The sequence below is a fragment of the Fomitiporia mediterranea genome (assembly GCF_000271605.1).
Source record: "Fomitiporia mediterranea MF3/22 unplaced genomic scaffold FOMMEscaffold_1, whole genome shotgun sequence".
NCBI lineage: Eukaryota > Fungi > Basidiomycota > Agaricomycetes > Hymenochaetales > Hymenochaetaceae > Fomitiporia > Fomitiporia mediterranea.
In genome coordinates this window covers 3,313,164-3,330,427 of record NW_006760386.1, presented here as the reverse complement: position 1 = coordinate 3,330,427, position 17,264 = coordinate 3,313,164, and the positions used below count along the sequence as shown (strand labels likewise).

The 17,264-nt window shown below is 46.3% G+C and overlaps 5 protein-coding genes across 5 annotated transcripts; 3 read left to right on the top strand and 2 right to left on the bottom strand.

The window, feature by feature from the left end:
* Positions 1-679: 679 nt before the first annotated feature.
* On the top strand, positions 680-6,036 carry FOMMEDRAFT_164748 (WD40 repeat-like protein; the record flags this gene model as incomplete). Its single annotated transcript, XM_007261820.1, has 10 exons — positions 680-723; positions 795-811; positions 866-995; positions 1,066-1,202; positions 1,268-1,317; positions 1,382-1,516; positions 1,571-1,621; positions 1,672-1,870; positions 1,921-2,040; positions 2,099-6,036. The coding sequence occupies 10 exons, from the start codon at positions 680-682 to the stop codon at positions 5,923-5,925; spliced, it is 4,710 nt and encodes a 1,569-aa protein (XP_007261882.1). The 3' UTR covers positions 5,926-6,036.
* Positions 6,037-7,339: 1,303 nt separating this feature from the next.
* FOMMEDRAFT_164747 (uncharacterized protein) lies at positions 7,340-8,344 on the top strand (the record flags this gene model as incomplete). The annotated part of the gene is made up of 4 exons (XM_007261819.1): positions 7,340-7,520; positions 7,583-7,673; positions 7,738-7,997; positions 8,073-8,344. Exons 1-4 carry the CDS (start codon positions 7,388-7,390, stop codon positions 8,342-8,344), a joined length of 756 nt encoding a protein of 251 aa, XP_007261881.1. The 5' UTR covers positions 7,340-7,387.
* Positions 8,345-8,874: 530 nt separating this feature from the next.
* On the bottom strand, positions 8,875-10,089 carry FmMnP1s (manganese peroxidase; the record flags this gene model as incomplete). The annotated part of the gene is made up of 4 exons (XM_007261818.1): positions 8,875-8,887; positions 8,948-9,077; positions 9,133-9,510; positions 9,585-10,089. The coding sequence occupies 4 exons, from the start codon at positions 10,087-10,089 to the stop codon at positions 8,875-8,877; spliced, it is 1,026 nt and encodes a 341-aa protein (XP_007261880.1).
* A 2,808-nt stretch (positions 10,090-12,897) lies between these two features.
* FOMMEDRAFT_138031 (FAD/NAD-binding domain-containing protein) lies at positions 12,898-15,490 on the bottom strand. The gene is made up of 7 exons (XM_007261817.1): positions 15,437-15,490; positions 15,233-15,366; positions 14,888-15,169; positions 14,720-14,810; positions 13,588-14,651; positions 13,394-13,515; positions 12,898-13,334 (listed from the first exon to the last, which is right to left on the bottom strand). The coding sequence occupies exons 1-7, from the start codon at positions 15,450-15,452 to the stop codon at positions 13,316-13,318; spliced, it is 1,728 nt and encodes a 575-aa protein (XP_007261879.1). The 5' UTR covers positions 15,453-15,490; the 3' UTR covers positions 12,898-13,315.
* Positions 15,491-15,493: 3 nt separating this feature from the next.
* Positions 15,494-16,712, top strand: FOMMEDRAFT_150518 (uncharacterized protein; the record flags this gene model as incomplete). The annotated part of the gene is made up of 3 exons (XM_007261816.1): positions 15,494-15,685; positions 16,277-16,491; positions 16,559-16,712. The coding sequence occupies 3 exons, from the start codon at positions 15,494-15,496 to the stop codon at positions 16,710-16,712; spliced, it is 561 nt and encodes a 186-aa protein (XP_007261878.1).
* Between the last annotated feature and the right edge of the window lie 552 nt (positions 16,713-17,264).

Sequence of the window (17,264 nt, the reverse complement as noted above, 5' to 3'; positions counted from 1 at the left end):
CCAAGTCGACGAAGGTATCGTCGTACGCGCGGTTAATGGAGGCAGCTTCGTCCGTCGTTAGCGACATCGATGTCGATGACAGATATCTTATCAACGGTCAAAAAACATAATCATAGATTGGAGGTAGGAAGCAACTGCACGTGCAACGGACGAATCTTGTGCAATGTGCAGTACACAGGAATGCTATATTCTCAAATTATGCGAATACTAGTAGCTTCGATGTTGGCGAGGAGAACCGGAAGTAGAGAAGAGGCGGATGTACAGTATTTCGGAAGGGCGATGGGCCGATGGCTTTGACTACGGTGCACGCTGGGTAAAATCCGGTATGTGCGCATGTACGCACTGCAATCAGTGCAAGCGAGAGGGAATTACCTTTTTTCTGAATTTATGGAAGCCAAGTTATTACCGGAGGATCAAAGAATAATTTGTTAACTTGGAAACCAGAACAACCTATGTAAGTACGCGTGCAGTACAGGGGCTCGCAGTGCTGGAGCTTGGAAACGACAACACTCTCAGGGTTTCTTGCCGGAACAAAGATGGAATTGATACTGATCTTTGATATGCGAGATATCACCGCTTTCAAATTCATACCGTATATAATAACTAGAGTGTCCCTCCCATTTGTCATCAATCACAACTCGTCGTGGACGCGCGATAGCAGCTCATCCAGCGATTCAGAATGACGGATTCCCCAACGCCAAATGTGCAAAACGGCCAATTTGAGTAAGCCGATCACTTTACATAATCCACGATTTCCTTCCGTCGTTAATTAGGTCTGATGATCCCTCTTTTAGGTTCCTTCACCTTGTAGGTAACATACTTTCATTTTCTTGTTTTACTGCTGGCTGACTAAATTGTCTTGTAGGCGTAGATGTTACCTTTAAAGGTCGATACCCGAAATATCCTGTTAAGCTCAAGCTCGAGGCGGCGAACGGGGAGCCTAAATCAAAGGAGTTCGAAAGTGGGGATGCCATTCTGCGCTGGGAGCCTGGCTTGTACGTTGCGGACGTTGCCTTTGCTTTTCTTGTCCTTTAAACGCTAATAATTTTTTCGGTCAATCCCTAGTTACTTTACCCCGAAAGCGAACCTCGAAGTTTCAGTGAAAGAATCCCATACTATCAGATGGCGGACCAAGAAAGACTTCGCGTCTGTCCAATTCGAACCTGCTGATATCAAACGTAATGTTCTTGTTACGAAGGAAGGTACGTGCCTCATTAAAGAACCGCAGATATGTTCCCTTACCAAAATTTCGTCCCAACTCCTTCAGACTCGGATGGATTGATATCCGTAAAGCTGACTTTTGTGCCGCCTGCCAATGTAAGTACCTTAATGGGTTAAATAAAGTTACCTATTGACCCTATATCGTCGACATGCAATATAGGCCAGTGACGTGCTTTTGAAGGGAGCTGAAGAGGCCGCGGACCTACTAGAAAAAAAGCCGGTTGCACTAGAAAAACTCGGAAAAGCTCGCAAGTTTATCGAGGTTGCAAAGAATTTTAGTACATTCATATCTCAGGTGAGACCCATCCAGTCCAATATACAAGCTAGTATAGTTCTAACAGGACGATAGTTACATCCGGCTGCAAGGGCTGCTGTCATCGCCTTTGACATATTGTACGAGGTAAACTTGATTATCAGATCACATGTCCAGACTGTTGATGTCCGAGACAGAGGCTGGAAAAACAAGAGCAACTTCATGACGATGCTTCCGATCTCATCGAAGATATGAACCTTTTTCTTCCCTTTACCGAGGTCGTCGATCCTAGTACGCTAGCTAGTGAATTAGCAAGGAGTGCAATCGAGGACTTTCTGGACCTCTTCAAGGATACGTGCGAGTTTATAGTAACGTACTCCAGTAGTGGAATATTGGGTAAGCTTCTGGTTTCCCCGTGTAGTCTGATATTGCTAACTTTCGTGTAGGGGACCTTATTTCGTCCCATCGAGGCAAAATTGAACAACTCGAGAAGGATTTCAGGAAAGTGAAAAGCAGATACGACTGGAGTATTATGACAGACGTTTGGCGGGCAACCCTGAAGCTTGGTGAGCCCTCATGTCAGTCTCTTCTGGACCTGCTCTTAGCATTTATCCTCCTCGGTAGAGAAATATCACGACGAGGAGATACTAAGGCTTCTCCAGGTTTCCTTCTCTGGACCTCCTGGAAAAGAATACTTCAGATCAGATAGATGTTGCTTGCCGGGCACCCGATTGGACGTTCTTGAGCAGATTGCACAATGGGCAGAATCTACTTCAAGCCAAAGTATTTTCTGGCTCCATGGTATTGCGGGTTCTGGAAAGAGTGCTATTGCCAACACAATTGCACAAACGTTCGACGGTCAGCGACTCCTTGCGGGCTGCTTCTTCTGCAAGAGGGACGACCCCGATTTAAGGAACACAGAAAAGGTCATTCCGTCGCTGGCATTCCACCTTGCCGCTTGGCACCAGCCTTATTCGGCGAAGCTACTTGCTGTCCTGCAGAGCGATGAAAAGAACAAGCTTGCGTCAAAAACTGTGCAGGAACAGTTTGAACTCCTTATCCAGGGTCCTGCCTTGTCTCTGACTGGAGATCAGCAAATCGAGACACCTCGACCATTGATTATCGTCATCGATGCTCTCGACGAATGCGGGGAAAATAGGATGCAGAGACTTCACCTCACACGCGTTCTCGTGCGGCTTGCAAATCTGGTTCCTTGGCTCAAGCTTCTGGTTACAAGTAGACCTTTGCACGAACTAGGTCAAGTTTTTGAGACCGCGAGCGATACGTTGGAGAAATTGCATCTCAACCAAGCAGTAGACCCGACGCCGGATATTATCCTGTATTCGCATTACAGAGCCGACGAAATTGCTGAGGAAAACGCCCTAGAGCCGACTTGGCTCAGTGATGAGCAGATTGTCACCCTTGCACAAAGAGCCTGCGGATTGTTTATCTGGGCAACCACAGTCTTCAACTTCATTCAAAAACACATTGATGTCGACCACGCCGTCACGGTCATTTTCTCTTCCACGTCCAATTCTGAGAATCCTGAAGAGGCGTTGGATGAGCTATACAAGACAGTACTAAGAGATGTTGCGAGTGGCTCGGCGAATAATCTGTGGCTGGTTAAAACCGTAACAGGCGTTATCTTCTGCACTGCTAAGAACGTACCCCTCACTGTTGACGCGCTCCATAGTCTCGCTCCCGAAGTATCCGAAACACTTATCAGTCGAATCGTCGAACGGCTTCAAGCTGTCTTGTACAGGGATGCAGATCTGCAGAATGCGGTTCGTGTCTGTCATCCGTCGTTCCTTGACTTCATGAGCCAGCAGACGCGGTCAGTAGATTTCTGGACAATGCCCGAGGAACTCGACAGCAAGGTTGCGACTCGCTGCCTACAGATCATGAGGGAAAACCTCCAGTTCAATATGTGCCAATTAGAAACTTCATACGTTGCAAATGAGGATATTCCCGATTTACAACGGAAAGTCGCTACAACGATATCTCGAGCTCTGAGCTACAGCTGTCTGAACTGGATGAGCCATTTCCAAGGATCGGATGTACCGAAGCAGGAAGAGCTTGTGAGGTTCATTGAGGGCATACTGCGTAGCGATATCGCATTTTATTGGATTGAAGCATTGAGCCTTCTGCAAGAGTTGAAGAAGGGTGTTCAGATCCTATCCCAGGCTATTGTAACATTTACCGAGTCACAGTTGAAAACAATAGCATTGGACCTGTTCCGCTTTGTCTCGGCATTCTACGATGCAATCTCGACGTGCACACCTCATCTGTACATTTCCGCACTGGCCTGGCTTCCTCCAGAATGTCTCCTTGCGCAAACGGCCAAAACAAGCTTCATCACGCAAGAAGTCATAGCAGAAGGGAAAAGTATGCACTGGCCGAAAACTTTGCTTACAATTCCAGAACGGGCAATGGTTAGGGTTGTCACTTATTCTTTAGATGGACAGAACATTGCGTGTGGGACCACAACGGGGACCATCAGTATTAGGGACGGACAGACAGGTGACGTTAAGGTTCCTCCGATACGTGCACATACCGGACAGACAACATCTGTTGTATTTTCCCCCGACGGAAAGCTTCTCGCTTCAAGTGGCCAAGATCAAACAATTCGGATTTGGGATGTTGAATCTGGTATGCCGGATGGCGACGTCATGGAGATCGACACGGCCATAAGTTCACTAGCGTTTTTACCCGATGGGAAGCGCATTATTGCTGGTGCGAATGATAGAACCATCCGGATCTGGGACGTAGAAAATCGCAAACAAGTTGGAGAGCCGATTCAGGGATATTCGGTCGGCGACCACATAGGTACCATTAGGGACGTTGCGGTGTCACCGGATGGAAGGTACTTCGCATCTGCTTCAGATGGGAAGGTCCTTCAAATTTGGGACGCCAAGACAGGAGAAGCCGTAGGCAAACCTCTAGAGGGACATACGAACTGGGTTGTTGCAGTCACTTTCTCCCCTGACGGCTCCTCCCTTGTCTCTGGATCATACGACCATACAATCCGTCGCTGGGACGTAGCCACTGGTAGACCTCTAGGAGAACCATTCAGAGGCCATACTGACTATGTCAGTAGTGTTGCGGTGTCCCCGGACGGGAAACTGGTCGTTTCTTCATCGCATGATAACACAGTCAGAATATGGGACTCGCAAACTGGGAAGCCTATCGATGCACCGCTTCGAAGCCATACCGATTGGGTGCTGTCCGTTGCATTCTCACCGGATGGGAAACATTTTATTTCTGGTTCGCATGATAGGACCCTCAGAATTTGGGACATCGAGTCAGGGGAACAGGGTGAGGAGTTGCTAGAGGGCAAGATCACGTCTGTCGCAATTTCACCAGATGGGCGACACGTTGCCTCCGGATCGACCGAGAAGATCATCCAGTTGTGGGATACGGAGAACGGCAAAATTGTCGGGAAGTTTGAAGGACATACGCGATGGGTCAACGCCATTGCGTTCTCAAGTGACGGAAAGTATCTCGTCTCCGGCTCGGATGACACGACCGTCTGCATTTGGGATGCCGAAACATCGAGCGTTCTCGTAAAGACACTTGACGGTCACTCAGGTTGGATCACGTCTGTCACCTTTTCTCCGGACGACAAGAAAGTTGCCTCTGGTTCACAAGATAAGTCCATACGCGTTTGGGATGTGGATACTGGAAAGCTTCTACGAGAGCTACTTGAGGATGGTGACGATTGGGACGCGTGGGTAAGGTCCATCGCGTTCTCTCCGGATGGAACGCGGCTCGTTTCCGGCTTAGAAAATTCCCTTGTCAAGGTCTGGAATTTGGAAGACGGTAATCCAGTCGGGGAGCCATTCAGTGGCCACAATAATCATGTATACTCCGTCGCTTATTCTCCGGATGCGCAATGCGTTGCCTCTTGTTCTTTTGATGGATCAATTCGTATCTGGAATGTGGAGACTCGCACATGTGAAATACTATTCGATTACGAAGGGGAGCCTTCCCAAATGCAGTCAATTGCATATTCTCCTGATGGTTCTCGTCTCGTTTCCGGTTCTGACGAAAAAGTCATTCAGATTTGGGATACGGCATCTGGCGAAGCAGTTGGAGAATCTTATATTGGCCACACTGGGAAAGTTGTCTCAGTAGCGTACTCGCGTGATGGAACAAAGGTCGTTTCTGGTTCGGACGACCGCACGATTCGCGCCTGGATAACGGAGCGCTTTGAGGACGACCGTGGTTCTAATATCGATGGCGTACCCCCGAGAAAGGTGCCGGACGACGGATGGATCAGAACAAATGCGGGAGAGCTCTTCTTGTGGGTACCGGTGCAGCACAGAAAAGGTATCTGCGACATGAGTTGCATGTGTATTCCGGCGGATGCTCTCGATCATCCTGTACGCGTCACTTGGGACAAGCTCTGTCATGGTACTTCCTGGACGAATGTCAAAAAGAAGAGGTTCTGAATACTCCAATATGGATTCATGGTTTGATGGTGACCCTTAGCTAATGCATACCCTGTATCGAAGGGAAACAAGTGCTCCTTTAAGTTTAGTATGGTTGGCCATGTACTTATCGGATTTTGCACGCACCCCCCTATACACTGAAGACACAGCAGGCACAATGAATAGAACACAGTTCGAAGAGTTTACGACGTTTGGTATATATATATATATGTAAATATTTGTTTGGGTAGTTTTGACTTCCTTTTCCTGATAGATCGTACTACTATCATCGTAGACTGGTTGGTGCTGCTTGGTCAATTCCATATTCAGAGTGCGTAAATCAATATAGTGACTTTTCAGTAGCGAATGTATAAACTCGCATATTCTCCTTTGAATGTTGAGGCCTTCGTTTATCCATGCTTCCGTCGAGTAGGAATAGTATTGCACGTATCTGGCGAACGCGATTGAAACTCATCAGACAGATTCAGACTCAGGGGACGAGCCTAAGTGGAAGCACGTGAAGATAACTTTCTCTCACTCACAAACGTCAACTCACTTTCAACCACCATGTCTGTCTTAGGTGTTCGGTCATTTCACTTTCACAAGTGCTTTGACAATATTTCACAGCTACCACTGACCGGTCTAAATATCCCAAGTCAATGTGCACTTCCGCCGTCCGAGCGAATTCGTTACGAACATCTTGACACTGAAGGAATCTGAACAAGTTGTTGCTGTTAGGACTTGCTCTTCACATGCGACTTCTACGTGTCTCAGTCGATGATAAAGGTCCAGAGCCAAAATAGGAGTTCTAAAACAAGACAAGTTCCTGAATCGTGTTTTTCAATGCATGATGCCTACATTCCAACACCTATCCCCTCAAATATCCCACTGGTCTCATATGTATTACATCGACCAAGAGACACAGCTACGCTGGGAACGCTTGTGCATTTATGCCAAGAGCTGTGGACACCAGGATTTCTCCGGCCCTTCTTCCGGCACGGCGCACTCGATACAATGCTGGCATACTTGTGCTAAAGTACCGGTGTAACCTTTAATATCAGCAATGAAGGAGTCTTATCAACACCGATGATCTGTTCTAGCGAAGCGGAGTACTTTAAAATGCATCGAATGATGGAGAAGCAAAGTTGACTACGGAATTTTGCTCAGCCGGAGTGATAGAAGCAAGCGGTGCATCGTCGTGTATCCACAACTGATTGTTTCCCAAGGATTCGGTCCGTTTCGTGTGGGATGATGTACATGTCAAGGACGGAGGGCATTGGGAGTGCACTAATGTGTATCGCATCGCTCATCGAAACACACTGCTTGAGGGGCTGTGGATGTGTCTGTTGCATTCCGGCTTGCCGATCTGCCCGGGTCCTGATGGGTACAAGATATAAAAAGCATGTAGGACTTGAGACAGGTGTATCTGCCAACAATTCGCTACGCTTTCACTCCTCAACTTTTCAAGACACTTCGTCAAGACATGGTTTTTGTTCGCTCACGAAAATTTTGCTGTTGTTTACCGGTTCGGTTCGGTGTTTTTGTCATGACTTTAACGGGCGCACTCTGTGGTGGGGCCGTCGCCATTGCTCTTTGGATTCGGATCGCAAAGAACGGTGAGCACTTCTCTATCTTCAACGTCCTTCCAGCTTCGGTCGACTAACGACTCGTAATAAAGGCACCTTTCAAACCGCCCCAACTCGGGACGAAATCATAGCTGCTGTTAATGCAGCTGCCTGGACCTTGCTAGCTATCGTTTCGTTGTTTGGGTATGTATAAGTTTCATATTGATTCTGTAGTGCGTTTGTTCATCGTATTTCCATGCTGTACCAGCCTCATCGGGGCCATCGCGAAGCGGGCCAGACTTGTCAGCCTATACGCTACTCTTCTTTACATTAATCTAGCCCTGAGCATTGCCACCGGTGTCTTCTATTTATTTATTCTCTTCAAGTCGGACACCAAGAGGCGTGTAGTGGAGAAATGCGTTGATGGAGACAGGTCGTCCGTTAAGAGAGACGGATGCAACACTGCCTATGACGTATATCGGATCGTATTGATCCCAATCTATTGCTTTGTCTGGTTCTTCCTCCTATGTACGTTGTTCATGGTTATATTATAGTACAGGAAGAAGTACTGACCGCTTACTTTATACGCAATGATTTCTACAGATGGCTGTTTGATCGTCTCGAATTACATTGGCCAACTTCGCGAGGAACGAGCATTAAAAATGCCTTACTTGAATGCCTCTGCGAAAACGTCATCGACGTACCCTGGATTTAGTTCTCTGCAATCCTTCCCGATGGCTACCACTTCGAGCGGGTACAAGCCCCTGCATAACTGCCACGAAGCCCAGCCATACCACGAAGCCCAGCCCCTCGCAGCTCATGACCACAATGAGTATCCGTACAATGCACCGGACTATTCGTTTGTGAATAAGTGATTCGAGATTTTTTGTGTCGATTCTCCGTTAATTTATGACTGCAATACTTGGATTACTTTGGTTTTGTACAATATACGAGTATTTGTCCGATAACTATATGTGAATTTCCGTTACCTTAACAGCAGGAGTGGTTTGGATCTTAGATAGTAAGAATTGATACTTGCAGTCGGTTCTCATATGAACTCGGCGTGTTAAGTGCATACAGGCATGCGCTCATTTTTTTAAACGTTTAATCTATTCTATATCATTTTATGGCTTATGCAATGGATATCAGAGTGGCTTAATTACCATTTGAATCTGAAAATATTCTAGCAATGGGATCCGTTCGATATCACAAAGCAAATTAGATGTTAAATCACATAGTATTACAACTCAGCAGGATCCACCCGTCGAGAATATAATTACATGCCGTCACCATCATCCCTAAAGACATTACTTTCACTAAAACCTACCAAAATAGATACAGAAATTCTGAACAACAATCAAGTAGATCAGACTTGAGATATAACTTCGATTCCTTTCTCTCTCCCTTAGAATTCATTGCTACAGGAGAATATCAGTTATTAAATAATAAAAGGCTGAGAGGTATGACCGTATACGTACATAGTAGCGAGCGAGGTGATAGCTGGGTCCTGCGGCAAGCTCGGGAACGGTGACTGAGTGCAAGCCGCGTCGACGTCGTTAATTGTAGCATTTCCAGGGAAGAATGCATTCTGTGCATGTCCAGGTGAATCTAATTGTAGGCAGTCAGCTTTGAGAACAAAAAGTTAAGGAAAGCCATAGCTTACGAGGAATGACCTCCGAACAGTCAACAAGCTTAGACTGGTCCTGGCCGAGGAGAGACATCTTCAAAAATGCGGCAGCGAACGCAGAGCGCATTTTATCCTCGTTATTGATGAAGCTTTGCCAAGTGCATGCCGTACGGTCGTCGCGTGCAAGCAGGTTGTCGGTTGGCAGGCGACCCTCGCCTGGCACTGGATTGTGCAACCTGGTGTCAACGAAAAACTGACTGTCATATACATGCGCAGTGCTGTCGAATGGGTCTCCTCCACCGTCTCCGACAAATGTATCAGCGCCGGCGATCGAGTGTGACGAAAGAAGGGCGACGAGCTCATCCGCACTAAAGCCAGCATCGTTGAAGCGCGCAAGAATCGTATCAACATCATCTAGGTAGTTGATAAATAGCGTATTTAGCACTGACTTGCCAAATAAAAGGTGAAAAGTCAAAAATAGTATCTACCTGTTGGCAGGTTGACGAGGCCGTCAGGAGCAGCAGCAACTGGGTCTGGTCTTCCCGCGAAGAACTGAACGCGCGGTGTGCCCGGGCAGTTCGTAATGCCGAGCATGCCCGCGAACTGGATTAGGTCCCCAGGAGTAACATTGTGCTTCGGGCCGAATGGTGTCAGTGTTGCGACGAATTCCTCAACACCGCCATTGCCCCCATTTGCGGCAAACTGGAGTTCCGTGTTCGCAAACGTGATAATCGAGCCATCCGCTCCTCCACCGCCTTTCGTCGGCGAGAAAGCGATAGCGTCGTGGAAGGTCAGTCGAAGCGCCTCACGAACCCGTTCTCCACAGGTATTACTAAAAAGGTTATTTTGCAGGTCGTCCCGGAGGTCGAAAAACTTGCAGCATGCCGCATTCGAAGCGAGATGTAGATTAGGACAAAGTGTAAGCTGTGGGTTAGGTGCGGCATAGGAGATGGAGAGGACCGTTAGAAGTGCAAAGAACTTGTTGAAGGACATCGTGAGGGGATTCTACGGCTAGAAGCTCGAACAGATTTGAGTGTTTTCACTTCTACCGAAAGAGAACGACTTTGACCGCGTCTTTATACCTGTAGCGTCTGCCAAACACGACATCAATGATTGGTTAGATGCAAGCAGATGGCTTGTACGGTAGATGAGAAAGTGTACCGAGACACTGCAGTACAATACGTGAGAACAGTTTCAAGAGACCGAGACTAGACGCTCGCTCCAGAATAATGGTTTACGGTTCAGTTCATGAACGCGGGCCCGACATAGGAAATTCCGACAAGCTATGTTCTCAAGCGATCCAAGGACATAGTGGTGCCACACCTAGAGTTGTGATGGTGTATCATAGCGACCAAAATTTTGCCAGCTTAAACTTTTATTAGTGAAGGTATACGAGGCGATAGTCATAACTTAGTTCGCGTTGTTTGAGGCGCGTTCGTTTCGCACTAGTTATGTCCAACAATTGCAGGGAAGTAATCTACACGATCGCCAGGGCATGCAAAAACCGAGCTTTTCGGAGCGTGCTCGAACTGGGAACACGCCGAGCAACCATATTCGGAGCGATAATAGATCAACTGCAATCTTCGCTCTTGCGATGCAATCCACGACAGGCACAGGGTGATAAGTTTATCTTCCTAAAAGATTATTCCCATGTCAAAAAGAGCTCAGTGGGAAGAAGGCAAGTGGTACGGATGAAAGCAAGATGAACAGAAGATGATTTAGGAAGGATACTAGGACAGCGGCATCGAATACCAGTGAGTGGGACAAAGTGTGGGTAAGCAATGCAGAGTTGACAGAAGAGCATGATTAAGATCCAGTCTTCGAATGACAGTCCAGCAGCTTGAAGACGGTAAGGGCAACAGCCTTCAGGAATGGAACGTAATCAACTGCGTCGAACAGCAACATGCGCTCCTGGTCGCTCAAATTAGAACTCCGCTTGATCGTCCCGATCGCCATCAACCTGCTGCCGTACTTGTACTGCACAGTGCAAGCTATTAAGAAGGATTCAGGAAGAGATACTCATAAAATGTTGGCAGAAGTTATGATGGTGTATCTTTCCAAAGCACTCTGTTCATCTCCGTCTCCGTGAATATCGAAGAGTACTCCATTATTAGACAACGCTCGGTCTCTCCAGAAGAAAATCTTCCAATCATCACACCCCTAGTATCCCTTCCATCACCTGATACGCGCCTTCTCCTATGATATCGGGTTCAACATTGACGGAGTTTGTCGCTCGTGAACTCGGCGATCTCATACACGAGCGCACGCTCGGCCAGTTATCATCGGAACATCATGCGATCTGTCTTTCTTCACTCTACTTCTCCCAGGACCTGAAGGACTTTTTTCCCTACATCTTAATTGGTGTACGTCGAGGCTGTGGTTTTCGGACCTAATTTTAAAGTGTGAGGCGTATCTACTTCTGTATCACTTTATAATGCTTTAGTAGCTGCACTGCGAATAACTTGTCCAGCTCCTTGCTCTTGGCCCACTACACAATTAAAACACACATCTTTTATTCCCCAATTCTGGGACTTAGCATATATAAAAAGTGGTACTAATGTTTGAATAGATGGCATCTAATATGTTCTGAACAGATAAGCACCGTGCAGTGCCTTCCTTGCATTAGAATTTAGAAATACCGATGAACTGAGACTAGATCATCTGCAAGAGGTCTTCGGCGTGTGCCGCGTGCTATCAATTGCATAGTCACCTTGCTTTGAGCGACGTAAATAGTGGTATATCCAACGTTCCCAAGCAGCTCTGTCAATAATGATAAAATATTCATCATCATCATCATCATCATCATCATCATCATCATCATGCCCTGCATGCGACCAGTCTAAAAAACGACACGGCATTAACTTTACAATTATTGAGATTTCACCAAGTGAAACAAATATTTAATTAATTATATATCTTTTTTATTCCAAGTAATTGAGATGGTAAATAAATGCCCATGATCGACGGTGAATTGCAATACCGACTTTGGGCAATATTTGGACCCACAAATCCACTTAATTCTGGTCCCTCGCGGCTGTGTATACCGACCAATCGCCACATGTCTATTTAGCAATAGCGACAATTCCTATTAAATTTCTAGATCGACTGGACGTCCAGGGTAATTAAGAAAATAGAAAACCGCAAAAACACGATATATCCAGGACGTGTCTACTTGCCTGACAGGGAGCTTGAGGTACTATCGGACACCAAAGAGTACATGAGAAAGGAAAAGAAGATGACGGGACCGAGTACCGCTGCTTGGGGCGGTGCGTGTGCAAAGGAGCGCGATGGAGAGAAGTTCCAAGGCGAAGTACCTTGTGGTCATAGATAATCATAGATGACTCGCGGGTGTCTCGGACCCGTGCAAATCGGGTGGAAAATTTGTCTGGTATTTTTGCCACCTTTTGCCCCTTGACAGTCCTCCTGGGCGCTTGAGAATTGTTGTTGTAAAGTTGACTATGCTGTGCGTGTCAGTACGGCCTTTGGCATGAAATTGTAATTGACAACAAGTACTCCTCTCAGCTAGGTTGCTAGTACCAGCGTTGCTTATCTTTGTAGGTGAACTCATACTAGTCTTCAAATGATTAATCATGTTGAAGTGGTGCAATTTAGGTGTCTGATACTCTTGGTTTTCAATCTTTTTGGCCCGGTGAGTAATCCCTGAATCATAGATAAAGGTGATTGTGGACGTAATTTTGTAGAGTTACTATAAAGGTAATGAATATAATACGATTGCACGGTGGGATACATCAAATGTACGTTGGAAACAAGTAGTCAGAGTATAAGTAAGGCCCAACATCTGTCTTTTGTTTCATGCATTTATGTGTACCTAATGAACTGAGCAACGCAGTCTACTTCACCTCAAAGGCTGCCTTACTACAGGATCTCAGCCCAAGTCGACTGTATAGCATTCGCGAAAACGATACTGAAGTACGAGGGAGATGGCGAGGAGAGGACTGACACGAGACCATGAAGTAGAGAAAAAAATGGACATCTATAAGGAACGAAAGTGGCTCAAGAGTGCGAAGGTGAAGGGTTGAGAACGAAAGAGACACCAGAGAATCAATAAATATAAACTCGTATGTGTAAAGTAGATTTGAATGTCTGTCTATCTGTAATCTATTCGTAGCCGTATTGAAGTTGGACAACCGGTCGGAGCTCTAGCAGGAAAAATTCATCACTTCGCTCATTCGATCATTTGTGAGTGGAATCACTCCGCTTAGTCTCGGCTCACGTCCCTGATGAGTAAATGATTTAGCCACAAAGGAAAAGGAAATGAGGAACGAAAAGTACGTACCGCCCGAAGAGCGTCACTTTCAACCAATCATTGGCAACCAACGCACGGTTTCGCAACGAAAAGAGAGTGCTGAGGTATACACTTCGCCAGAAGAGATAAGTCGCAACACCACCAGAAGCGATCTGTACACAAGGAGCAAACAATCCTGTGTCAGATAACCTACATGACCAGGGCAAGTGGGGAAAAACACGTACATTTCCATTGAAAAATGACAAGTCTGCAATGGCTTTCTCCGATCCGATATAAGCCAATGACCCCTGATGAGAGTAGTGGAACGGTCTGATTTTCTTCGCTTTTTCCAACTGTTTCTCCATTCTAGTCACTTCTTCCGCACCTTCTTCTGCCTGTGCCCGCGCCTTCACCTCACTAAGCTGCGCCTCAAGTGTATCACGCTTCGCCATCTGCTTGAACGCGCGTGCAAGGTAAGCGCCCTGCTGGCTCGCAACCTGTGCGGTCGGGGCGTACGCACTCGCCGTACAGTCTCCAATCGCAAAGATATCTCCCTTCGAACCTTTCATCACGAGATAATCGTCTATTGAAAGTCCGCGTTTGTTCGTCTGCGCCTCGGGGAACTTGGCCATCAAGTCCAAAGATACTTTACGCGCTTTGTTCCCACCTGCCCAGACGAGCATCCCATATGGCATTTCCTGAAGTGTCTTATCGGGCATCTGGAGGAGTACAGTTTGCTCCTTGACGCCCTTAACCATGGTCTTGGTGAGAATGTCAATTTTAGCATCCTTGAATGTAGATTCGGTATAGTCGATGAGTTGCTTGCTGAACATGGGCAGTACACTTGGGAGTGCTTCGACAAGTGTGATGCGTACGTTGCCTGCTAGTTCGGGATACCATGCACGTAAATCGTCTTCAAGGAAATCATGCAGTTCTCCAGAAAGCTCAACGCCAGTTGGCCCACCACCAACGACCACGACATGCAAGAGCCGCGCAATCTCCTCAGGACTCTGTCCTGGGAATGCAGCTGTCTCCATGCAATCCATGAAGCGCCGCTGTGCCTCCTCGGCATCGTGCAATTCCTTCATAAAGCACGCATGTTCTTTCACTCCGGGAATTCCGAAGGTCTGTACCTCGGCGCCAACAGACACGACAAGGTAGTCGTATGGAATCTCGCGTGTAGAGATTTTACCGCGGATCTCGGATGTGTCAGAGACCTTGACAGTCTTCTTGACGGGATCGACGTCTTGCGCGTCAGCCTCGACGACGGAGACGATGCGTTTCTTGTGACGCGTGATATAGCGCGTCGCTGGGGGGGATAAAGATAATTGCGATCGTAAGAAATGCTTCTATTCTAAATTCGGATGAAGTACATACGTTGGACAATTGAACGTGGGCTGATAGTTCCGACAGCAACGGAAGGCAGAAGGGGAGTGAAGAGGAAGTAATTTTTGGGGCTCACGACAATCTAAAGTCAAGCGTTAGTATTGTAAGTTTTAATCAAGTTGCTCGAAAGACATATTCCCGCCAGGGATATTCACTTACCACATTATAATCCTCTGTATCCAGTGACCTTATGAAGCTTGTCGCACCCCAACCACTTCCAAGTACGACAACTGTCTTCTTTGACTCGTCAAATGGGAGTTGTTCACCGGGATGCTTATCTTTACGAGCAAGGTATACAAAGATACCAGTTGTGGTAACAAGGGTCACGACGGTGATGCGTCCAACTGTTTGAAGGAACGATCGCCATTTTGTGTTCTTGCCATTGCCATTGCCGTTCGTCTGAGGCGGAGGGGGTGTTGGTGGTGCTGTCGTAGATGCAGTCTGACAATACGATTAGCTCGGAAGCGAATGAATGAGCCAGGTGGGCTGTGGCGGAGGACGTACAATGGGCCTAGCGTCGGCAAGCAGGCGCAGCGATGAGGAAAAATTTCGAGAACGAAGCTGGAGGGATTTCCTCCCGAGTAGCGCGGATGACGTCGGACGAGCAGTGCGACGAGCCGCGGCCACGAGTGAGCGTGCTGGGGGGACAGGGATGTTAGTACTGTACACGAAGAAGAATAAGAGCACTGGTCGCTTGTGCCTACTCACAGCACACTGAATGCATGTGCGCAACGCGAAGGGGGAGGAGGAGAAGGTGGAGAGGCTATGACGCTAGACGTGCAGTTTTACATCAACGAAGAGACAACGGGCCAACACCGCCAAACGCTAATTTTGCTGCTCCAGTCGCGCGTGAATTGGTCCGGTCTGCCGAACAGACCCGTCCTCATTGGTCATCTCATTTCAAGGACACTGACTCGCTCCCGATATCCAGCGAGCAGCGCGGAGCACGGAGAACAGGTGCGGGGTTAATTGCATACTGTCGCGGTGCCCCTTGCGGACATGACCTACAACCGGACATTTTGCTATTACTCCTCCAATTCTCATTCAGTCTTCATGAAATTTTGTATATATGTAGCTAGACATCTAATTGACATAAGTATGAAATTTTGAGTCAAATAAATCAGTAGAAAAAAAGATATTATGTTTGCAATCCGAAGACCACAAAAAGTTGAATTTTTTGATGCTCTAAATCCTTTCCCACACATTGTATACTTTATATTAATTCAAATAATGAAAATATCGTACTGTAAATTTACATTTATGTGTATTAGTATGTATAGTATATAGTTGTTTTTTTGCAAAAAGATCGATAACGTTTTGAGCAAGTTATAATGCATATCGCTATTAGTCTTATTCTGTTACATTAGAAGAATTATTCTACTAATATCTAACTTTATAATTTTTTATACAAAGCTATACTATTAAGACTTATACAATAAAGTTAATATTTATTATTATATGTATTAGAAGTATATGTTTGCAAAAAAATTATAACTTAAAAATAATTATTTGAATTTATATTAAGTTATTAATTTGGAGAGTGAGAAGGAGAACGTGTACACCAGTAACTACCCACCAAACCTTCCTCAGACATGGGACTTCGTTGTCCAAACAGGCCTGCGAAGTGTCCTGGCCGACGTCCATAATCAACATCAATCCATCTCTCAGGAGCAGTCAGACGAGGCATCAGCAAGTAGTGGAACTGCGACAGCAGAAGGAGTGCAAGATTGCAGCGAAGGAGGAAGAGCTCAATCAGCATTGACGTGAGATGACAGAACGCTTGCGACTGCGCAAAGAGAGAGAGATCGCTGAGCAAACTTGACAACCCAGGCATCAGAAGGAGAAAGATGGCAGAGCAGAGGAACAGCAGCGAATTCTGGAAGCAGAGGAGCAGGAGGAGAGCAAGCAGCAGAGGAGAGCAAGCAGCAGATGGCAGAACGTAGGCAAGAGACTCCAAGTCATCACGACAAGCCTGTTCCTGTAAAAAGAACTGTATATTCCATTAATAAATAGACTGTAAATGAATTCTATAATGTAATTATCTTCATCTCTATCCAGACAAAAGTAAATTGGTCTGATAGGATTAAAGTCGAGTCCGCGTACTAAGTCTATGTGCGTGCAGATCTGCCTAAGTCTCCTTTCCCACGGGGTGTCCACTTGTGGGTCAGACGCGTCAAATCTTACTTTTTGACTTATCATTTTGTAAAATCAATGAAATATTTATTTTTTAATATTTTATAAAAATAAAACCAACATTTTTTAGTTAAGATGTTGTAATATATAATTGTAATTTTTTTGTGTTATAAAACAGTTGTAGTAAGTAATAATATGAAAAATAGCTCAAAAGTGACCGGTTGGGGCACCTCCACAGTATGAACCCGAAGGCATAGACTCGGGACGACTGACCTACTAGCTAGTACCAGCATTCACATGCAGCAAACTCTCAATGAGTCTCATCATTCGTTCGCGACAGCGGAACGGCAGCGGTCGATACAGCTCAGTCATGTGACTCAGCGTTCCGACTCTTCCGATAGGG

Excerpts from the sequence above, each read along its gene's own strand:
- FOMMEDRAFT_138031 (XM_007261817.1), bottom strand. Across the intron at positions 15,170-15,232 it reads TTGCCGACGCTAGGCCCATT|ACTGCATCTACGACAGCACC; the intron begins GTACGTCCTCCG and ends TCGTATTGTCAG. Across the intron at positions 14,652-14,719 it reads CCCACGTTCAATTGTCCAAC|CGACGCGCTATATCACGCGT; the intron begins GTATGTACTTCA and ends TATCCCCCCCAG.